General features: G+C 39.3%; 1 protein-coding gene across 1 annotated transcript in view; it reads right to left on the bottom strand.

Annotated features, from left to right (window-relative positions):
- Nucleotides 1-24,512, bottom strand: part of RELN (reelin) — a 524,409-nt gene that overhangs the window by 70,487 nt on the left and 429,410 nt on the right. The window contains exons 32-42 of the mRNA XM_042964909.1: nt 21,075-21,233; nt 20,700-20,888; nt 19,917-20,190; nt 17,286-17,426; nt 17,003-17,180; nt 13,567-13,651; nt 12,547-12,729; nt 9,441-9,612; nt 9,237-9,339; nt 6,373-6,602; nt 33-253 (exon numbers count right to left, since the gene is read on the bottom strand). Of these exons, the coding sequence (XP_042820843.1) occupies nt 33-253; nt 6,373-6,602; nt 9,237-9,339; nt 9,441-9,612; nt 12,547-12,729; nt 13,567-13,651; nt 17,003-17,180; nt 17,286-17,426; nt 19,917-20,190; nt 20,700-20,888; nt 21,075-21,233 (1,935 nt within the window). The remainder of the gene's footprint in view (nt 1-32; nt 254-6,372; nt 6,603-9,236; nt 9,340-9,440; nt 9,613-12,546; nt 12,730-13,566; nt 13,652-17,002; nt 17,181-17,285; nt 17,427-19,916; nt 20,191-20,699; nt 20,889-21,074; nt 21,234-24,512) is intronic.

Genomic DNA, 24,512 nt, shown 5'->3' with positions numbered 1-24,512 from the left:
AAAGCTACATAGAACTTATTTTAAGTGATTACCTTCAAAATCATCTTTGAGAAAATCAGGATTTTTGGTGCTTATTTTACAAGTTGGACCTGAGTATCCGGGATCACATATACACTTGGTTCCATTGATACAACTCCCATGTCCGTTACACATCTCTTCACATTGGGGACCAATATAGACATTGTCAATGGCCCATGTCACGGGCTGAGAGCCAGCAGGGTAAAATCCTTGGTACCATCTGAAACGCACAGATCTGGAAAAGAGGTACAAGTCTTTTAAAATGGAATGAACAGAACAATACGCTTTCAAAGTAAGTACATCTGATCAATGAGTAGTGGGCAGTTACCACCTCTGCACCACAATCAAGAAGTAGAAAAAACGAGTTGACATTTCAAGAACACAAACTCTATTCCTCAATCTCCAGGATTTTGCCAATTATGTTCCTATTTCCTGTAAGCCCTTCCCAATCCTATCACTGGGTCGAATTCCAACTGACCTTCTACCTTTTTCAATATTGACTTCTTTGGTGAAGCTGTCTCCACCCTATCTGTCTACACTCTGCATAACTAATTTTTTTTTAGTAAACTGAGGTAAAATTCACATAATATAAAAGTAACCATTAGCCATTTTAAGTGTATAACCTGGTGACAGCACATTCACAGTGTGAGCTAACCACCACCTTTATGGAGTTCCAAGATATTTTCATCACCCCAAAAGGAAACCCTATGCCTATTCGGTAGTCACTGTCCATACCACCCTATTCCCAGCTCCTGACAACCATTAATCTCCTTTTTCTCCATATGGATTTACCTATACTAGATATCTCACATAAATGAAATCATACAATATGTGACCTCTAGTGTCTGGCTTTGTTCTTATAGCATAATGTTTCTGAAGTTCACCCAGGTTGTAGCAAGTATCAGATTTCATTCCTTTTTATGGCTGAATAATATTCCATTGTATGGGTATACCAACTTTCTTTGTCCATTCATCAGCTGATGGACATCTGTTTGTTTCTACTTTTTGGCTATTGTGAACTGTGCTTCTATGAACATTTGTGTACAAGCATTTGCTCGAATACCTATTTTCAATTCTTTTGGGTAGAATGATAGAATTGCTGGGTCATATGGGAAATAACTAGTCCTTTACTTTCTCTCTCTGCCATATTTTTGACAGAATTTCCATTATTATAGTTATCCCAGCTGGAGATATTTAAAAGTGTACCTATTTCCCCTATTAATTTTGAGCTCCTAGAGGCCAATGCCTATGCCTCTTTCTTCTTTGACTCTTTTGTGGTGCCCAGTACAGTGTTTCATATACACTATATGTTGTTTGTCATTTGTTGTGAAGAGCCTCAAGAGCCAGACTGAGGTTTTTGGATTTTATCCTATTGGTAACAGAGAACTGCATAAGATTATTTAATTTAATTTTTAATTTTTTAAATGTTTATTTTTGAGAAAGAGAGACAGTGCGAGCAGGGGAGGGGCAGGGAGAGAGGGAGACACAGAATCTGAAGCAGTCTCCAGGCTCTGAGCTGTCAGCACAGCTGATGTGGGGCTTGAACTCACAAACTGTGAGATCACGATCTGAGCTATAGTTGGATGCTTAACCGACTGAGCCACCCAGGTGCCCCGCACAAGATTATTTTAAAGAGAGGAGTGACAAAATCAAATTTGTTTGGTTAGATGCCTCTTATTTCTTAATTACTTTTTTAATTATTATTTTAAAGATTTTCTTTTTTATTTTTTTAAATGTTTATTTATATATTAAAATTATTTATTTATTTATTTATTTTTATTTTTTGAGAGAGAGACAGAGTGTGAGTGGGGAAGGGGCAGAGAGAGAGAGAGAGGGAGAAACAGAACCCGAAGTAGGCTCCAGGCTCTGAGCTGTCAACACAGAGCCTGATGTGGGTCTCGAATCCACAAGCTGTAAGATCATGACCTGAGCCGAAGTCAGACGCTCAACTGACTAAGCCACCCAGGCACCCCTTTATTTATTTTTGAGAGAGAGAGTGAGCAGAGGAGCAGAGAGAGAGAGAGCATGAACAGGGTAGGGGCAGAGAGAGAGGGACAGAGGATTCAAAGCAGGCTCTCTGCTGACCGCAGAAAGCCCAATGTGGGCCTGAACTCACAAACCTTGAGATCATGACCTGAGCTGAAGTCAGATGCTCAACCAACTGAGCCACCCAGGTGCCCCATCTTAATTTCTTTTTAAATCAAAGATAATTTTCTCTTTTATTTGTAAGTAAATTGTGCTATCACATTGTTGATGATAAGTTAGCTTCTTGGAAATAACCTACATATTTAGGTAGCAGTCAAGAAATAGTTTAGTATTTTATTATACACAAAACTCAGTTCAAAGAAGACGGGTTTACACAAAACTCAGTTCAAAGAAGACGGGTTTATTTTTGAGGGCATGGCTATAGACATGGCATACACACTCATTTTTGTGCCCTGTGAATCTGTCCCATTTCCAGTTATCATAGAAACCAAATTCAGAATTAAATAAGGAGAAACAGAAATTAGAAGTCAATTTTAGAAGTATTTATAAGGCTTCTAAAGTTTAGTAGATAGTAAAGCAGATGGAGTCAAGTTCCCACATATAATTTTAACCCTAATTTCATTGTTTATATCAAGACTCCCACTATATGGAGCTGCTCCCAAAATGCCAGTTCATAATTACATTTTATTTTAAAATACTTGTCAGAGTTTAGTCTTGGCAAGAAGCACTTTCTACCCTTTGAACTTTCAGACTGCTGAGCTGAGGGAAATGGCTAGAGTTTTCCTTTGAACAAAAGCCTACATGGATTTTTTTGAACTTCTTATTTATTCAAATGTTCTGAATACAAATGAACCACCTTGGTTGGATATTTATTATTGTTCACCTGCCTTGACACGGAAACTGCAAGCACTATGATAAATGGGCTGAAGGGTCTGGTTCCACTGTGGTTCCCTTCTGCTGAAATCTTATTTTGAAAATTTCTCACTGCCACCCTCCCTGATGAATGTCAGCGTCTGTTCTCCCAAGCCAGCGGTATTCAAAAGGACCTGTTTTTTAAACGTAAACTTAAAATTGCAAGCACACAACAGTGCTTTCATTAAACGGGGGTTTTGGTTGACTCATTATGAAAGTGTGTAAAGCAAAAGCAATTAGGAAGTTTTAACCACAAAAAGACTCTAGACAAAAAGGACACAAAGGTGATGTGAATAAAACTCGATGAAAGCTCAATACTTCATGCTTCAAATGTGAACGGACTGTATGTGGAGGCAAAAATGGTCATTTCTGCACCTGAAAACATTTCATATACTTTTTGGGTACCTGGTGCCTAGTAATGTGCACGGAAAGTGGTCATTTAAATATGGGTTATAAATATATATTTTAGCATCTAGCTTGTGCTGTCACTATGTACCATGTTGAATACAAACCAAGGAATGGTTCACTGAGTTGGAGAAAATTTAACTTTTGCCTTCCAGCAATTCATGCCTGTGTGGGTTTTAAGAAGAGTGCTAATTCTTTTACTGAAACATGGACTAGACAACACTATTAAGGCAAAATCTTCTCTTTGCAAGAAATGGTTGAAGGCAATTTGAAAGGTAGGTTTAAACCATTCTGAGAGTGGGCATGCCTCTTCAACAGATATACTTTTTTTTTATGGAAATAAAAATGGCACGGAGTACAAATAGCATGATGGTCTAAGTTCTGTACCTTTAAAATTGGAGGAGGTATGTTTTAAACTGACACCCCAAACCAATAGGTGAAAATATATACATTTCTCTTGTTCAAATTATATTGCCTTGTAATTTCTCTTGCTCAGATTTCCAGATTGTATTTCCCTATGCATCAACACAGCCCAATGGACATTACCAATGGTAAGTTTGGTGATTTCCATGACACTGGAGCACTGTCCTTTGACTTTACTGCATACTTCTTTAAAGAGGATTATTTCCATGTGGGAACTTGCTGAAACAAGTCTCAGTTGTTAAAAAAATTTAGCTCACAGCCTACAACTTATCTTTAGGGTTGTTTCCTAGTTAATCCAATTCTTAGCTGAGAACAGGAGGAAATTAGAGGTCCATTAATGAGAAAGCCTGGTGGGGTGTGTGATTGGCTCAGTTGGTTAAGCGTCCAACTCTTGATTTTGGCTCAGGTCATGATCTCACAGTTCGTAAGTTTGAGCCCCACATAGGGCTCCATGCTGTCAGTGAGGAGATTCTCATGGCATTTTCTCTCTTCCTTCTCTCTCTGCCCCTTCTCCACTTGTGTACATGTGCGCTCTCTCTCTCTCAAAATAACGAACTTAAAAAAAAGAGAGAGAGAGAGAGAGAGAAAGCTTGGGGTTGTCAACAATACCATAATGGTTAAGGTTTTGGTCATAGGTGTCTGTGTGATTGGCCAGTAGGCCTTTTCCCTGCCTATGCTAACTACATGGAGTTTTGACAGCTAGGCTTCTGTTCATTGCTTAGGGTTCTGGCTGTAGATGAGTGACTCAGATTTTCTTTTCCAGAAATATGGAATTAAGAGTTCCAGCACATGAGAACTATGATTTGCTGAGTGAGAGTAAAGTCAGCATGATAAAAATGGGGGTCACACACTCCTTTTGCTGAGGTCCTCACACTTTCTAGGTGGGGTCCATGCAACCTCCCCAGTATGCTTCCAGTAAGCTCTTCTACTTTTTGGTAAGCCTCTTTATATTTCCTGCAACATATAATCTTAAATAATACAACCGATTTTGGCTGAAAAGTTTTTCCTGAGCTATTTCTCCCTGCCCTATTCTTCTACACACAATCCTCCCACCGTCCACGATGGCAGCTTTCTGGTTGTGCTGGCTGAACTGTTAGCCCTATCTTCTTGAGGACATTTTGCTTAGTAATGCTTTTTTTTTTTTTTTTTTTTAACAGTTGGGATTTTCCATTGGGATAATATCCTGGTGTAATAGCAAGAATTACCAAATGATGTACTTGAAAGCACAAAATATTCAAGTCCTTAGCAGTCAAATTATAAAAATTATGCTGATGATATGATGAGAAGCAAATGGATTTATGTTCAAAGAGAATGCAGACATGTGAAAATTCACTTTCACCCTTTTGGAAAAGTACTAGGTATTAGTAGTTTTGCTTGAAGACCCAAGCCTTCTAATTACACTGAGTTTCACATTGGGAATGTAAATCTATTTCCATCTTGAAAGTATATTAGTACTTTCTTCTTTTCTTGACATCCCCTGAAAGAATGAGTTCTTTCTTCTGAGAGAAAAGACAAATTCTGAGGCAGCCTGCTTTGTTGACTTCCTCTCTTTGTTCACTTGTATTATTAGTTTTATATTTTGAACCATACTTTTCATTTCATTTCTATTAGAATTGAAGTCCTTTATCTCCAAATAGCTTTCAACAGAAGAGTCAAATATATGTAACAAGAATGCTGAGAGAGGTTGAAAAAGCAGAAATGCCTGGGGCGGGGGGTGGGGGAGAGAGTGGAGCAATTTTTTTTTTAATGAGACATCTAGATTTTCTGTGGGGTTCCATCCTCCAGCTGTGCCCTTTCCCTACACAAGGGACACAGGTAGATGTCTGAAAGTCATAAAATTCTTTTTTTTTAAACGTTTATTAAAATTTGAGAGAGAGAGACAGAGAGAGACAGAGCACAAGCTGGGCATGGGCACAAAGAGAGGGAGACACAGAATCCAAAGCAGGCTCAGCTGTTGGCACAGAGCCTGATGCGGGGCTTGAGCTCATGAACTGTGAAATGATGACCTGAGTTGAAGTCAGACGCTTAACTGACTGAGCCATACTGGCGTCCTGAAAGTCATAAAATTCTAACTGCATTTATATTGGGAGGTGGGGCAGGAGGGGGGAGAATTACATTAGGAGAGAATCGTATTTCTGTTGCTTAAGTGATCTAATAAAGACCCATGGGGATACAAACCACTACAGGGTGGAGTCCATGGAGCGCTCTTTTTTTTTTTTTTTTTTTAACGTTTATTTATTTTTGAGACAGAGAGAGACAGAGCATGAACAGGGGAGGGGCAGAGAGAGAGGGAGACACAGAATCTGAAACAGGCTCCAGGCTCTGAGCTGTCAGCACAGAGCCCGACGCGGGGCTCGAACTCACGGACCGCGAGATCGTGACCTGAGCCGAAGTCGGCCGCTTAACCGACTGAGCCACCCAGGCGCTCCATGGAGCGCTCTTTTAAATCTATCCTCAAACTATAAGTGAGTAGTGTCAGCTCAGTGTCCTATGTTTTGAACATCCAGTGATCTGCTGAAGCGGAGAATGAGGAAGAAACGTAAGCTGGAAGATGCCCCTGATGAAGTGGCAAGTCAAGGATGACATCAGCGAGAAAACCGCCCAATGAGAAAAGTGCAGTGTCCTCACCCACAAAGGTGCAGCTTCCCGAAGTGCACGACCTCCCTCCTCCAGCCCTGGGTGGTCCCCGCGTAGTAGGTGCTGCTCGGGTGGTGCTCGGTGGAGCACAGGGAGCTGACGTGGCTGCTGCTGTGGTAGCACAGGGGGAGTAGCAGGTGCCAGGTCGCCCCAAAGTCCCTTGAAAATTCCAGTCTGACCGGATCAGCAGATGAGCTATCAGTGGAGCAGCCAACATTGATCTTGGGGAAGAAGGAAAAAAATCATACAAGTTACTTCGGAGCAACAAGCCTTGAAATGATTCACCACTTCATTATTTTCTCGAGAGTCCATTTTCCTGGGAACTGTCTTGCTGAAATATTTAACATTCTAAAATTCTGTTTTGCCTAACTGAGTAATATCATATATTACGTTCAAATAATAATTTTTTCATAAAGAACCTCAAAGGACCTCATAAAAATTTTATTTTCCCTCATTTTATAAAAAGCTAGGAAGTGGGGAAGGCAGAGTCTGGCAAAGAGTCCAAATTTTACCTCTGGCCTACTTTCATAGCCAAGCCAAGCAAGTCATAATGAAAAGACCATTTCCTTATTTCTAACCACTAGCTGTTTGTTTATTTTTTTTTCAGTCTGCTAAATAGGAAGAGCTTCTTTTTAAAAAAAAATTTTTTTTTTAATGTTTATTTATTTTTGACAGAGAGAGACAGAGCATGAGCAGGGGACGGGCAGAGAGAGAGGGAGACACAGAATCCGAAGCAGGCTCCAGGCTCTGCGCTGTCAGCACAGAGCCTGACGTGGGGCTTGAACTCACAAACTGCGAGATCATGACCCGAGCTGAAGTCGGACGCTCAACCAACTGAGCCATCCAGGAGACCTGGAAGAGCTTGTTTTCCTTCTTGTGACACCTTACAAATAGCCCCCCAAGTTTTGCATGTGAAGAAACTTTAATATGTATTCAATATTAAAACAAAACAAAATATAATTACTGTCACCATTTCCCTGGCACAGGGAGAGTGTTTCTCAGAAAGATCCTCTTAATCATTAGGTAAATAACCACTTCATTCTTTTTTTCCATGCTTTCAAGTAAATAAACTAAAACTTAATTAAATAAATGCATATAATTCTTTCTATGAAATTTTCCCCTCTTGCAATTGAGATTAATATTTTCTTGCTGTTGTAGCAACTGGATATATTTATAATTTTTGTTGTTGAACTTACTCCTTGTGCCTTTTGATGAGTAAACTATCAACATTTGATAAACTTTTCAACTACAGGCATTTGTTTCTACCTAGATCCTTTTGATAACAGAACAGGGCCGCAGGCACTACTTTTTATTAACATTTAAGCATCAATTTAGAAAATATAATAGTTATTTAAGTAACTTAAAATAGCATTAGAAAATAAAACAAAGTTTAAAATAGATACAGAATAATTTCTCCACGAAGGCATCATTTGGTCTCTGAACTTTTGAGAGGCAAAAGAGAAGTCTAATTTAGAGGCTACAGATAGTTAATCTAAAACAAATATTCAATGGGAATGCAAGCTAGTGCAGCCACTCTGGAAAACAGTATGGAGTTTCCTCAAAAACTAAACATAGAACTACCCTACGACCCAGCGATTGCACTACTAGGCATTTATCTATGGGATACAGCTGTGCTGTTTCGAAGGGACACATGCACCCCCATGTTTATAGTAGCACTATCAACAATAGCCAAAGTATGGAAAGAGCCCCAATGTCCATCGATGGATGAATGGATAAAGAAGATGTGGTATATATATACAATGGAGTATTACTCAGCAATCAAAAAGAATGAATCTGGCCATTTGCAACTATGTGGATGGAACTGGAGGGTATTATGCTAAGTGAAATGAGTCAGTCAGAGAAAGACAAAAATCATATGACTTCACTCATATGAGGACTTTAAGAGGCAAAACAGATGAACATAAGGGAAGGGAAACAAAAATAATATAAAAACAGGGAGGGGGACAAAACAGAAGAGACTCATACATATGGAGAGCAAACTGAGGGTTACTGGAGGGGCTGTGGGAGGGGGGATGGACTAAAGGGGTAAGAGGCACTAAGGAATCTACTCCTGAAATCATTGGTGCACTATATGCTAATTTGGATGTAAATTTAAAAAAATAAAAAATAAAATTAAAAATATAAAAAAATTTAAAGACCCATATGAAAAAAAATAAAAAATAAAACAAATATTCACAATTTTGTTGATGCAATTAGGCACTATTTTATGCCTTCCCAAAGGTTGATATAGACCTCAGCTATGAAACAAGCACCTCTGAAAGTTAATGATATTGAATGCTGGCACAGCACACCCTTGCTTCTGCTGATTTTATCTAAGTCTTCAAAACACATAAAAGTTTTCTTTTATACATTATTAATTTGCTCTCCTCAAAATTATAAGGGGTACATGAATATTAATGAAATACACAAAAATTATAAAAATAGTGTGGTGTTAAAATTCACGGCACCATGATACACATGATAGAAATGTGCTGGCAGGGTATAATGGTCATTATGTTGACTGGGTCTTAAACGCATAAAAACCGTGAAAACAATAACACAAGATTAGCATGGCTCTTTTCATTTTTAAAATGTTTAAAATAATTTATTTCAACAACTTCCCATTGTAGTAGGTGGGAGACTATGTAATACATAAAGGACAAAAATTCAGAAGTAAGCCTTAGTAGGACAATTGGTTCTGCTAATAAAAATGAATTGTGATGTAAAACCATTTTTGGTCCTTGCACAAAAATGGGAAGTTATAATGCATGAAATTATCTGAGATTTTCCTTCACTTTCCTGGCTTTTGTTCAAGATACAACTGAAAGCATTTCTGATAGAACAGAGTCAAGTACCTCAAACTGGATGATGGTGTTCTCATTCACATCCAGGTCACGAGTGGTAATGGAATGCTCACCAACTTCATTTGAAACAAATACCATAGCTGAATCTTCCTCACTGTTATATAAGAAAACAACCAGAAATCCATTAGGGCAAAAGTTCATCATGATTTGTGTACAGCAGTGGTTTTATTTTTAGCATCTCAATTAAAGACTTACGGTGCTCCTTTTGAAGAATATGGGCAATAAAGACCAATGTTACCACCGGGATAGAAAAACCAATTGTCTTCTCTGGGTCCAAAGTCAAATGTATCCAGAAGCATCAGAGGGTTGTTTAGATTATTCCCATCAATAATGAAGTCGTCAACAATCCAGATTTCTTCTTTTTTACCTAAGGCATTTTTGGGTTAAAAAAAGGTTTTCCAATGGTACAAATCAGAGACATATTTTTGCTCAAGGGAAGAAAGTAAAGAAGGCAATCAGTGACAACAGGTTAGATATAGGCCTTCCAGAAAAAGAAACAGAAACTATATAACAGTGTATCTACAGTGGTTCAAGTAGGAGAAAAAATTAAGTTTTCAATCATATTAAATTGACATAGCATGGAACAGCCTCACTGATTTCAGGAAGCTGAGACAAACAGTTTGTGAAAGTGCGTTGCCTTCCAGTTACAGTGGTGCTAACGACCCCCCCGCCCAACCCCCAAGAATGGGATTTGAATTATGTTTTCACGGTTTAGTGGAATCTGTAAGATATCTAAATCTGTGAAGACGGGCGATCAAGCCTGTGGATTGTAAACTGAGGTACACTAGTCTATCCAAGGAGAAACTCATGATCTTTTATTTTATTTATTTATTTAATTTTTTAAATGTTTACTTATTTCTGAGATAGAGAGTGCCAACAGGGGAGGGGCAGAGAGAGGCAGAGAGAGAGAATCCCAAGTAGGCTCTGCTCTGACAGCAGTGAGCCCGATGTGGGGCTCAAACTCATGAACTGTGAGATCATGACCTGAGCCAAAGTTGGTCGCTCAACTGACTGAGCCACTCAAGTGCCCCAACTAATGAGCTTTTAGAGTCAACCCATGACTTAGCATCATGCTTTGGTCAGGTCAAAGGACTGTGGTCACTAAAACATTGGCCTAATGCATAATTTTATTTAATTGTTAAAAACTACACAGAAGAGGGGCGCCTATGTGGCTCAGCTGGTTGATTGTCTGCCTCTTGATTTTGGCTCAGGTCATGATCCCAGAGTTGTGGGATCGAGCCCCATGTTGGGCTCTGCACTGCAGAGCGTAGAGCCTGCTTGAGATTCCCTCTCTCCTTCCAACCCTCTCCCGTGCGCTCTCTCTCAAATAAAAATTAAAAAAAAAAAAAAAAAACTACAAAGAAGAAAATACCCTGTGTTATATACATTTTTTTTCTTAACACTTTTCAAAAGTTTTATGTTTATTTGAAGCGACATGGGAATGTACAGAAAACCAGTAAAATCACTACTTAGGCTGTCACAGAATTTGATTCAGCAGCATAGGCTGGGTGTTTAAAGATATTACTGAGTAGATAAGAAGGGCAAACCCAGGCTGCTTTTGCAAAGCACTGTTTGGACTGAAGGAAACAAGGAGATAAGACCATGCCAACCAGAAACATCAGGATTCCCCAAGGTTGCTTCCTCACTGATTTTTACTTTTACTACAGTTCTTAAAAATAAAATAAAATAAAATAAAATAAAATAAAATAAAATAAAATAAAATAAAAGCATCTAGAGGGGCACCTTGGTGGCTCAGTGAATTAAGTGTCCGATTTCGGCTCAGGTCATGATCTCACAGTTCATGAGTTTGAGCCTGGCATTGGGCTCTCTGCCGACAGCTCAGAGCCTGGAGCCTGCTTCAGATTCTGTGTCCCCCCCTCTCTCTGTCCTTCCCTGGCTCATGCTCTGTCTCCCTCTGTCTCTCAAAAATAAAGAAAAAGTTTAAAAATCCATAAAAACAAAGAATCTAGAAATAGGAGCCTGTAGTTTTAAATGAAGTCACATGCGTCTCTCTAAATCTATCACTGTTCTAATTCAAGTAGTCTTCTCTTTTCTTGTTTTGGAAGCATTTGGTGAAAACAGTGAAGAAAAATCAGGTAATGAGAGACTTAAATACAGAGAACAAACTGAAGGTTGCTAGAGGGGCAGGTTGGGGGGGGGTGGCTTAAATGGGTGGCAAGCATTAAGGAAGGCACTTTTCAGGATGAGCAGTGGGTGTCACACTTAAGAGATGAATCACTGGGTTCTATTCCTGAAGCCAAGACTACACTGTATGTTAACTAACTTGAAAATAAATTTAAAAAATAAAAATAATAATCAGGTAAGCATTTTAATCGTACCGTGAAGACAATGATCCTTTGGACTGTGAAACTCCCACATTTTTTTCTTTTTCTTTTCTTTTCTTTCTTTCTTTCTTTCTTTCTTTCTTTCTTTCTTTCTTTCTTTCCCTTTCTTTCTTTCCCTTTCTTTCTTTCTTTCTTTCTTTCTTTCTTTCTTTCTTTCCACTTTTATTTGGTGATTTTAAAAGATTATTTTCACTGTTCATAATAAGTTACATTTTTCTTTGGTTTATGAGTTATAAAGTAAATATTCAGGTTAAATTTTAGAGACAGCAGTACAGTTTTCTTATCCATTTCTGTGTTACCTCTACAAAGAATCTGCTTAATGTGATATCTCCATGCTTACTCAGGCCATTAAATGCATGATTTGGTAGAGTCTGGTCCTTTATAATCAGCAGTTAATAGAAATATTGGAAGCAATAAAACATTACAAATTTGTAAAATCATTTTCTGTAACCATTTGAAAATGCTATTAAATTATACATTCGCTTTAACTTATCACGGAAGCGAGTGTATGTGATAAGAATATTTTATCTAAGCCACTATCTGCTTGGTGTAAGTCCCTCTGTTTTTGTCATGGTATTTTGCTACAATGTTGTTCTATCTCACTACTGAAATGCCACATTCAGAAGAACTATGTATTCCTAGATGAATTTAGCAAGAATGTAGTTATAGTTGATGAGTGGCTAATGATAATGCTGAATTATTTTTTAAAAACCTTAGCTCTGTAAGAGGCTTTTGCTATATTTACATTAGCAAGAGAACTTATGAGTCAAGTACAAAGAGGTGATAAAGATATATAAAGTTAAATATTCATTGAGACACCTCAAAAAGGAAGCATGCAAAATGTGTGTTATGGACAATTAAACCACTCAGTTGACAAACACTCCCTCCACATCTTAGAAACACATGTTAAAAGGTCACAGTCAGTTTTGATCATAGGAGAACATGGGCATTCTTACCATTATTATAAGGCTGCCAGAGTCTGAATCTTGTAGCGTTGGTTTGGGCAGTATATGGCAAGGGGACATTAATGAAAAGTATGTTTGTTGTTTGAGGGAAGTAAAATTCATCCATTAGGAGCCAAGTGATTCCCCCATTGATGGAGAATTGTAATAGAATAGAGTGAGACCTCTCTGGGGTACCTAAAAAGAAGATACCACAGGCATAAAACATATTGTGATAAAAATGGGGAAGTGGTATGTTCTAAGAGACTATTCTTCGGGCATTGATGCATAAGCTGACCTGTATTTGCATAGAGGCTTTATAGTCCAAATGCTTGGGAGGCAGCTTAAAGCTATGACAGGTGGGGCTTTCTGTATGAATGTACCTCAAAATGCACACCAGATCATAGATTTTCACATGACAGTATCTCTCTCTTTCTCAGATATGAACACATATCTTTCTATATTTCAGTTAGGAAATATTACATCAGAAAATTTTGATTCTACAGGCATCGCAATTTTACAAAAGGTCAAACGTTTAAATCTTAGGATACAAGCAAAAATCAACTTGAAAGTTTATCATATCCAAATGGCAATATTTGTCGAGAAAATGGTTTAGTTAATATGAAAGGTGATAGTGGCAAAGAGCTGTCTCTTTTGGGTTCACATCTGTCAAAGAAAATCCAAAATTTCCATAAGTTAAAATTTTAAAACATAAAATTCTTACACCTAGGAAGTGGTGGTGGAAAAAAGACTCGGGGACATGATGATAAATTTACCGTAGAACTAGCATGATTACTTACTACACCTATATGAAATTATTGCAAAATCAGTAGTTACCTTACCCTTATATTAAGACGAACTTAGATTATAGAAGCACATTTGTGAATGTTTATTTACTCAAGTTTGTTAGTTCTTCCATGTAAGAGAATCTATGGGCCTCAAATCCATTTTTTCTTTGTGGGGGAGTAATTGTGCAAGGTAAGAGGGAGTTCTTCTGAAGGGAAATAATGAATTCTACCCATAGAAATAGCTTACCTTTTGCTATAAATCTAAGTGAAAACTGGACATACATAGTATTGGTACAGTCGAGATCTCTTGAAATAAACATCCTCAGTCCTTCCTGAAAACAACAACATATACGTTAAGCAACTTTATTTCATCTGCAAAATTATTTTCCTTTGACTTTTAAACACTTAACTTGTATTAACTAAGTAATAGATACATATAAGTAATGATCAAGAAGCAATGTTTGGTCCAGTTCAAAAGGAAAAATTGATGATTTTCCCTTTCTTGAGGCTCTCATGTCCTATGATTGCATAACACAATTTCATTGTCTCAACTCTAAACCACGCTTTGCTGTGACTTTTATGAAAAGCAGTGCAAAAATGATAGCATTATATAACTACAGGCCTTTTTAAAAAAGTTGCCTCCTTTGACCACAGCATGCCATGAGAGGAGTAATGAGGAATCAGACGGAAATTCTCTGCCAAGTGAGCCTGCTGGAAGTTGGGAATTAATAGGTAACTTTTACAGTGTTCCAAGGAGTCTCAGGAACTTACTACTCCTTTGTGCATGCTGACAGCCCTGGGAGGCTCTCATTCAGGCTGACACAACACCCTCCAGTTGGTCAAGTTAAATAAGGCATAACTAAGCAAGTCCCCATGCTTCGGCTGTAACTGTTCATGCAGAGAAGCCAAAGAAGAAAGAAAGCGATCACATTAGCTTTGGTAATTTTTTCTGCTAATTAACTATTTCTGGTTGCCTGGGATTGACAGCTCCGTAGCTTGTTTTCTCCGTGTGTTTAAAGCACTGCAGTGACAGCCAGGAAAATAGAATTTCTCTATGCACATGTCCTAAGGTACAAATAGGCATTACTATTTAGTTTCTTACTTAGCTATGACTTCTGAATGAAGTGACTCTTTGGCGACATAGGGCTATGTGATACTGAATGGACACTGGATTTCTTAATTATCAACTAACAAACACCCAATGCAATTTTAGCTAGAGAAAGTAAACTCTTCCTCTTTTTCTTAATATTTACTAGAAAGCACAATGCTCAACAACTGAAAAATTTTAAATAGAACTAATTTTGTCATGGCAACCATATTACTGAATGTCTATAACATGCTGGGTTCTAAAATAGACACTTCTTTAAAACACATAAACTTGTAAGGGCAAGAAATTATTATCTTTCTGATGCACAGAAGGAAACTGGTACTCGGAGAAAGTAACTTGCTCAAGATTGTACAGTTTAAAAGCAGTAGTGGTAGAATTCAAATCCAGATATGTCAGACTATGAAACTTATCTTCCACCCTTTACGGGACACCAGTGTTTGGTTTATTAAATCATCTTTGGCTGTGGGGAGAAGAAAGCCAGATAATGCTAAATTTAGAATTTGAGAATGATTTAATACTGTAATGAAAAAGTAACCGCACGCATACGTATCCCTGAACTTTATAACGCATAGATTCAAGCTTCTAGGATTGAAGGTTGCATTTGAAAATCCTTCTATTCCCAATCTTTGTTTTTCTTTTATCCTAATAACTCACTGCCCTGATCAGTCTGTGGCATCTAATCAATGCCTATTCTTCATGTCTCACTGTCTCTCCTCCCTCCCTCATACTCTGATAAGCACAAAGCCTTGAAGGGTCCTACAGCTTGGTGCCATGTAGAGGTGGAGGTTATGAGGAATGGTGACTTCTTCAACTTGCCATGAAAAAGCTCTGAGGTGGGTAGTTAATAGATCCAGCTAATAAAGATCCCTTACTAACAGTAAGTTAGAAGAATATGATGACTCTGCCCCCTTGATTATGGAATTTAAGGATAAAGTGGTTCCCGTGGGCAAATATAGATCAGCCATAAAATGACCATTTCACGTTGCATCTTGTAGGAAAGACTGTGTAGAAAGTGGGCATGACCTACATGAAAGTATGTTTCACGTTTGCAGTATCAGCTTATAGTTCGGCCCTTGATATTAATTACATGATGGAACTTGTAGGCCCTGCTCCTGTGTATATTCTAGCTCCCATAGATAGGTTTCTTTTCTCATCCTTTTTCTAGATTCATTAATCCATTTGGGCTAAATGTGGGAGTTCTTTGGTATCCAACAAGCTATTTGAATAGCTGATAGTGCTCCTGAATCTATAAACATTAAAGAGGGACTATCATTTCCTTTTTTACGAAAGAATGCCTTTCTAGGTCAAACTGCAGGCTACTGAATGGCACATGCTGAGCCCTCTCTCCATCTTGCAGGGCTGATAGATAATATGTCTAACACGTATAATGCTTGGCTGCTTTTGCATTTGGATGGCTAAAGGGAAAATAGAAAACACCGTGTGTCTTCCTCCTTTATAGGATCTAGGGACCAGGTTAATTCCATTACTTAAAAATTTATCAGGTAAAGATATTTAAATCATGAAAAGTCTCAGGGCTTCCACTTTTTTGGTCTTGTCCCTGTTGCAAACAACAGATGGGAAATGAGCCAGTGGTCATGAGAGCTAATGCCTCAGACAAGACTGAAAACACACAAACATGCGCGCACACACACACACACACACACACACACACAGAAAAAACAGTAGTTTCCATCCTGAAGGGTCCCACCTCCATTTCTTTGGCCTCTCATAGCTCTTAGGGACTTATAAATCTCTCAAACCCCTAAGGGTTTTTTCTCTCTCATCCAAGCTTGAAAAGAGTTCGGGATTCAAACAAGGGTGATAAGCAGTATCTAACAGCTATAATTGAAAAAGTTCCAGAGTGTCCAATTTTCTAAGTATTAGGTGTTCATCATTAGGGTTGTACAGAAACCCATGCAGATTATTGTTAAAGATTTCATTTGCACATCTAGATCAGCTGATTTCCCCATGCTGGGAGATGCAATAAAGCATATATTCACACAGGAAGATGTGCCAACCGGCACAGTGCTTCACATAATTGCTTAACGTCTCTCTCACCAGACATCTAGGTTGAAATACAAAAACATACTAACAGTGTCCGAGAATGCTAGGTCACTTGACTCACAAGTTTGGCTTTCTTGAAGTCATGAAAGGGCTCCATTAACAGGAGGAAAAGGGCGAAAAAGAAAGGAAATGGCAAAGACCTTTTATAAAATCAGTTTCTACAATTCTGCAAGTTATATATTCAATACCACATAAACTGCTACATTCTAGAAGTCAAGATTCTAGAAACTGCATATGCATAATTTGTGTGTGTGTGTGTGTGTGTGTGTGTGTATAATTCCAGCAGAAAGTAACAGAGGTCTGATTATCAAAGTAGAGGAAAGATTTTATGCCTAATTAATCCTAAAGAATGATTGTGCTGAACAGAGGAGGAAACATGGTCCGGGCTAGAAGACAACAGCTAGGTATAAAATTATGCATCATCTGAGAAGATTCAGGAACGCATTTGTGTGGAGCAGTGTGTGAGGAAGGAATTCTGGTAGCAGTGTAGAGGAGCAGAATCTTATCTAACCCCTTTAAAGATGAGTGATGTTCCAGATTTGATGGTTTCGCCATTCAGATTCCCCCTCTCCGCACCATACACTTCAGGCCAAAGGTCGGGATGTAGGTTTCCGTTGAAATCATCCTTAAGAATTGAGGGCAGGGGGACCATGGGCACACAGTAGGCTCCCCCAAAGCCCCGGTCACACCTAAGAAAAAAAAGGAGTGGTGGAAAGGCATTCTTTGTCATGAGTTCAAAAGCCATTTTTATTTTTGCAGGGTAAAGAAAGAAAGTGCCAGTTTTATCGACTTACACACAGCGTCCAGCATCGCAAATCCCTCTTCCTGAGCACATCCAGGGGCACCCTGAAGCCAGCACAACATTGTCAATAGCCCAGGAGTCCGCCCCCATGGTGTAGTTGGACTGAATCCACCTGAACCGGGTCCTGGGAGATCTAACCAAAGAAAACACACTTGGTTCGACAAGCAACCCTGACAGTAGGAGAACATTTATTTTAACTCTCCTTTCACTTTGAAGAGCCCTCCTCCCCATTCCAATTTCCTTTACTTCGAAATACTCCCTTCTCATACCAAGTACTGGGTGCCCTTGCCTGCTGAACCCACCAGCAAGAGAGTAGAAGAAAACGTGTTTTTTAAATATTTCACCCTTTCTTCCATGCAAGTGTCTCTGAATGCACCTGGGACGGGAAAGTTATTTCAAACTATCGATTTATTCTGTGGTCGAACGGCGTGTCCGATTTTGATTTTTGCTTTCAGGCATTTACTGTCGTTCAGGATGGGAAAAGAGATGAAAGATGATACACATGAGAAAAGTTGGAATCTCATAAAGTTCTTGCCTTGAGGTCCCTGTTCTACTGTCCCTAAACGGTTTCTGAGACACTAAAATGGAAGCCCTGTGGATGTTCTGCCTCCATTTTGGTGCCTGGGGTTCTAGATCCCTAAAGTTGAAGGTGACAATGATGTGAGGCGTTCCCGTATTTTCTTTTATATTTGCAATACGCAACTTGGAATAGACTGTCAGAAGATCACCTTATCTAGAAAGATATGCAGCTTTAACAAACAGCAGTCACAGACCCTCATTTAGGAACAGATCGCACAGAATTTTGTTAGTTATTTGGAATGGGGAACACAGTCTACTTGAAGAACGATTTCAATAGTAACGTTTTAAGGGCTATTGTTTCCCCTACACAAGTACTCCCTCAATGCAACATGGCTGCCAGCATGGTGGCTTGAACAATGTCAAGGCCAACTGGCTTAGGCCCATATACGTGGCCCCTTCATCATCTGACCTCTTCCCTTGTCTTATCTTTCCCTGTTTCTTGCCTCATAATTATACTCCAGCAATACCGAATCCTTGAATTTCCCCATCAGCTCAAGCTTTTTCTGGTCTTTGGGATTTTGTTTTGGCTTACAAAGCATAAATGGCTTTCCACGAACCCTTTTCACCTGGACAAGCTCTACTTGCTTATTCAGTTCACACACTGGCTCCTCCAGGAATCTCTCTCAACTCCCCCAAAACTCACTTAGGTAGTACCCCACTGTGTTTCAATAAAATCCCTATTATCATGGTCACCATTTTATATCATAAACAACTGCTTAGATATATGTTATCCTAAATAATATATTTGGATCCTGGCGTCAGCTTATTCATTCTGTATCAGTGTTCTAAAACATAACAGATATTCAATAAATGTTTGTGGAATAAAAATAAAGTGAATAAATGAGTTACAGGTAAGCACTTGTTAAAGCTCTGAGGATCCAGAGGAAACCATTTTAGGTTAAACAATGAAATTCTTTGGTTTCCCGAATTTTTTTCCTGCCACTTGGTTGTGCATCTCTGAATCAGAATTGAATCAGCTAAATGGAAACCACTGTAAGTATTTGATATAGAGAGAATTTAACACAGGGAACTGGAGGCATAGTTAGTGACAGAGCTGAGAAGCCAACAGGGGTGGGTGAGGAAACCAGAGTTGAGCAAAGTCAGGAGGCCACTACCAGTCCAAGCTGGAGGGGCAGAGGGAGCAGACATAGTTGCTGGTGCCCAGAGGCCAGGGTTACATGGAGGGCTATCTTCAGGGAGCTGGAGCCACTGAAGTTGGCCAAGATGCACTTGACACAGAAAGGGAAGGGGGAGGAATGTCCTGGTTTATCTCTCTTTCTGCTCTGATTATCCTGCCAGTGTCTGCCATTACATCTATCAGGAAGCCAGCCGATGCAGGAAGCTGGCAAATGCAGCCTGCAGAGGCCAACTTGCCTGTCATTCAGAATGTAGTAGTGGCGGGGAGAGGCAGGAATCCAAGGGAAGCAGTCCCAGGATGGCACAATCTCTAACCAGCCGCCACAGTGCACACTGGTTCCTAGAAAGATCCCCAAATCACCCAAATGCCTAAACCCCCAAAGTGGAAGCCTGCTGTCAGCCCTCATACAACTCCTGACAGTGATCTGAAATATGCCAGGGAGGGGAAGAAAGATAAAAAACAATAAGAGTGTTCCAAAGGAACCAATTTTTTATTCCTACTGTGGTATTGAGAATGAAAATAAAGAAACTAAGGGTACTCTTCCATATGTATGTGACTTTACATACTGCTTGACGTGAACAAGTATCACTCTGGGGCTATTGGGTAGATACTTATTTTTACAGCAGCACAGAACCCATTTTTACAAGTCAATCTGGTGGGCAGGCTTCATGTTCCCAAGGAAAAGTTGAGACCTGTAAAACTTTTGGAACTCATTCACTACATTTAAAAAAAAAAAAAATCTCAACCCATAGCACCTTGTACCTTTACTTGTTTTTCCTCCCCTGGCATACCCCACGCATAATTATCATGAGAGAGTAATAGAATTGCCAAGTAGAATTGCAATTATTTTCAAATTAGGTGACAGGAATCTAAAGTTCTGACATGAAGCCAAACAACAATTCTCACATGGTGGCGAGGGGAAGGTAGACAGTGATTCGCTTCCAGTTCTGGAATCTTTCTGAGGTGTAAACGGAACTTTCTGTGTAGTGCAGACAGCCAATGGTTGGAGGAACACACTCTTCAGTGACGAGATGCCAGTCCCTGCCATTGTTTAGAGAATACTGGAGCTGCACACTGTGGGCGTCGCTGAAGGGCTTGCTACACCCCATGCTCATTTCAAACTGCAAGAAGGTCGATGCTGACACGTGGAAGTCCCAGGTCTCAGCATAACGAGGTTTTCCTACAAAAAAGGAAGAGTTTAATGGTAGCACATAATTGTTCTCTCTTTGCTTATTTGGCATCTGTGCTTGTAATGAACACTTTCAATAGCAAATGAAAACCATGTCTTATCTGAAGTGACTTTTTATCTCCCAATTAACTGTTGTTATTTGGGTTAGCCTAGACTTGGACATATGGCAGGCTGCTAATTTGAAAAGCGTTACCACCTTGAAGAGTCTTACATCTGCAATTCTGCAAATTATGAAACATGGGAATGTCTTCAGATAGAGATGTTTTGCTCTGCTTTCAAGAAACCTTAGATCACACGTGAAGGACAGTTCTAACGCAGGCTGCCATTGAATGCACTGAGTTGTAGTAGAGGTCAATCCAACTCCTTTTGTCCCCAAGGGTCTCCCCCAGCACAGGCAGTTATGTACACAGTTTTGCATTAGACACGCTCCTCTTGGGTTTTAGTTCATTTAGTCCTCTAGTTAATTAAATATTCTCCCCTTATCTGGTGAAAATATATACCTATGTTTTCAGTGAATATCAGAGCAGTATCCATAGAGAGACAGTCAATGCCGACTTGACCTCCTTGTATTCGGTACCAGCTGGCTTGCAAATCTATGGAGCCATCAAATTTGTCCTGAAACCCAGTTTGAGAGCTGTCATTCATTCCTATAAGGACATCATCCAAGGCCCACTGGGCTGAATGCTTGCCTGCAATCAGATGAATAAAGGCACTTAGAGAAGGTTTATTACAGAGCAATATGAATACCTTTATGATTGTGATTTTAAATCATATTGTCTAGAAACTGAGCGCAAATTAAGAAGCATATAGCACAATGCAGCTTTAACTGTGTGCTCTCAATGCTACCAGGAAGGGTGGGGTGAGTAGTAACTTGCCGTGTTGGGGTTGCCACCATCGAAAAGCTGTAGCGGAGGTCTTCGCCTCCCGTGGCAGGTCAATGGAAATGATCTGTGGTTCCAGAAATGACATGAAGTCCAACTCTCGAAGCAAATGCCAGAGTATGCCGTTGTCATTTGAATACTGAACAACAAGCCCTGAGTTAAAAGACATAAATCCAGTTACTTGGACAGATTTCCCAGAGGCAAAAAAGGCAAGGAACAGTATTTTTTAAATGGCAAGACTGCAGCAGAAACTTCAAATTGCATCTCATAGAATGAGCGCACATTCATCTAACTTCCAAGGAATGAATTAGTAGACCTGAAGGCTCATCAATTCCTTGACAGTTGCTAATGCACCAACTCCCAGGAAATAGAGAGAAAAAAACCCAAAAAACAAAACCATAAGCTTTTTTAAAGACTACTCAGCTCTGTATGGGCGATGAGTAGGTTGGTAAGGGGGTTGTAAAAATCCACTCCAGATCATGTATTTGAATTTTAGATTCTGTCCTGAACATTACCAAGTCTCATATTATTATTATACACTCAGAAGAAATATCTCAATCTCCTCGGAACAAAATCAAGTAGTGTTTTTTTCTGCCGAAGCACAGACAGTAAGTAAGCATGGCCCAATCTGAAATTCTATTCAACAGAAAGATCCTTTTACTGGCACTTCATACTTTGTCAGACTTTAGTTACTGAAGCTGAAATGAAGTCATTTACTAAATAGCAAAGCAGAAAATTCACTCCTCTCCAATGTTAGTTCTGTCTTCCTTTCTGGGTCACCCTTCCCCTCTTCACCCACCCCATCTACCCAACACCCCTTCACCTGTTGCCAAAGTGACATGATTTATGGACCTGTTCATTAAAGTTACGGACAACATGTGCTGCCCCTGCTACCTCTTCTGGAAACTTTTCTATTTTAAAAGAGGACATGGGGAAAGGGTAAGGTTGGATGCAAAAAAAAAAAAAAAAAATTGCTAATGATGAAATGGCAGGAATCAACAGGGTATCTATCTATCTATCCATCCATCCGTCTATCCATCCATCCATCTATCGTTATTGATGGAAAGGGCAGATGGCTTTCCTGCATTTATCTAATTGTCTATCCCATAACTGTTCCTAAGACTGCATATTTTTAATTATGATGGGGGATACCAAAGTACTTTCTGGGTATTCATAGAAATTATGTTTGGTAAAGTTGTATTTGTTATACTAATTTTGTAATACCTTAATCTTTTTGGAAAGTTTTAAAGTTTACTTATTTTGAGAGAGAATGCACACACACATGTGCATGAGTGGGGGAGGGGCAGAAAGAGAGAGAGGGAGAGAGAGAATCCAAGTAGGCTCTGCATCGTCAATGCAGAGCCCGATGTGGGGATTGAACCCACGAATTGTGTGAACTGAGACAAAACCAAGAGTTGGACACTTAACAGACTGAGCCACCCAGGAGCCCTAGAAAATTTTAAATCATTAATGGTACATACAATAACTTTTTAATTTCTACATTATTGACTGATAGGAATTTCTTAATCCTTTTATCATGCTGAACAACTAAGAGTTTACTAAAACTAAGTTTCAGGAACTATTAGGATAAAATATAGAACCAGAAGAAAGCCTTTTAAGGCTAATTGATTGCACATGGATTTATTGTCACCACATCTGACAAGGAATGATGCCAGGAACAACAATGACTAATATGCAAAAAATGAGAAATCTCGGGAAAATTAATCTTACCATATTTAAAATAGGTATCATCATTTTTAATGAGAGCATAAAAATAGCACAAAGAAGAGGAAATCTTTGGGGAGAGAGCGTGATGCATACAGGTGTAGTTAGATTGGCAGTTAGAGCTTCAGTGGGTGGCTGTAGATGCATGTATTGGAGGAAGAGAGTCAACTAAAGTTCATGAAGAAAATGGCAGGTAGTCTGTTTCTGGTCTTTATTCTAGTTAAGTTGAGGAATGGCTGACAAAACTCTAGCCCCTAACCCTTGATGTTTACTCAAAATATGTCCTATTGGCTTTTAATGTGATTTTGGGTGAAAGAGCGGACACTTCAAAATTTAGATTTTCTTGTGGTTATTAATTTGTGTTGACAGGGTTTACATTTAATTAGGTGAGAGAGAGAGGGAGAGAGAGAATAATTTAGGCAGTCATCTATCTGGGGGGGGGGGGGTGGTGACCTATTCAGAAGGTAGATTACAGTACCAGAAAGGAAGCATCATGAGAATAAAATCTCACTGGCTGGTCCTTTCTAATACCCTCTACTCAAAGTATGGTCTCAGGACCAGCACCTGTATCAGCTGGGAACAGGCTTTACCTGTGGTGGTTTAAAACATGTCCACAAATTCTTTGACACTCTTCCCTTCAAAGAGTGGAGCTTAATTCTCCTTTTTTTGTGTGTGTGTGCCATTGGACTTAGTAACTTACATGTGATAAGCAGAATATGGTAGGAATGACAGTGTCTGACTTTTGACACTAGGCCATAAAAAGCATTGTGCTTTCTTCCTTGCTCTCTCATGGATCTCTTGCTCTGAGGAAAGCTAGTTGACGGGTAATAGGGGACACTCAAACAGCCAAGGGACAGGTTCACACAGTGAGAAACTGAGGCCGCTTGCCAAACAGCCATGTAAATGAGCATCTTGGAAATAGATCCTCCAACCCTGGTTGGGTCTTTAGATGACTGCCCCCCTCCTGGCTTTTATCTTGTATGCAACTTTATGGAAGATCCTGAGCCAGAGCCACCCAGCTAAGCTGTTCCTGAATTCCCAACTCACAGAAATGAGAGGATAACTAATGCTTGTTGCTCTAAGCCACTCAGTCTTGGAGAAATTTATATCAACCCAGTTCTGCTGAATCAGAACCTACATTTTGAAGCTTCCTAGAGGATTCAGGTATCAATGAGAAGCATGACTCAAGGGGTCCATATTCCATTTGGTTTCTGCTTACAATCCTTCTCCTCATTTGCTTTTTTAGGAGGTCACAAGAAAGTCTAGGATTAGGGCCCAATCCCAAAGGACAATAAAGGAGTGCCTTCCAGAGAAGTATGAAAGAATGAAGGAATGCAAGAAAGGGAAACAGCAGTATCTATACTTTATGTAAATTGTTGAGCCCCATTAGCTGTGTCATCTGACACATGGCACATCTGAAAAAAAAACCAAGCCATTTTAGCTCATCTACTGAGTGTTTTCGGCGTGTACAACATTTCTTTTTAAATTACAACTCCATCTGCGTTCTGCCCAGTCTTATTGAAAATAGCCTAATTTTGATTTTAATTCCAAATATGTAAATTAATGCTTCAGCTTGAGTAAGTAAAAAATCTTTACTTTCATCAACTGGAAGAGATTTGTTCAAGGATTTAGGCAGATTTACATTTTAACAACCCGTTTTCAAGACAAGGCCTAGAAACGCCTGTGGGGTGTCAATTACAAGGCTAG

The sequence above is a fragment of the Panthera tigris genome, chromosome A2 (assembly GCF_018350195.1).
Source record: "Panthera tigris isolate Pti1 chromosome A2, P.tigris_Pti1_mat1.1, whole genome shotgun sequence".
In the NCBI taxonomy this organism is placed as follows: domain Eukaryota; kingdom Metazoa; phylum Chordata; class Mammalia; order Carnivora; family Felidae; genus Panthera; species Panthera tigris.
The sequence above is the reverse complement of the archived record's forward strand: the minus strand, read 5'-3'. Positions and strand labels throughout refer to the sequence as shown.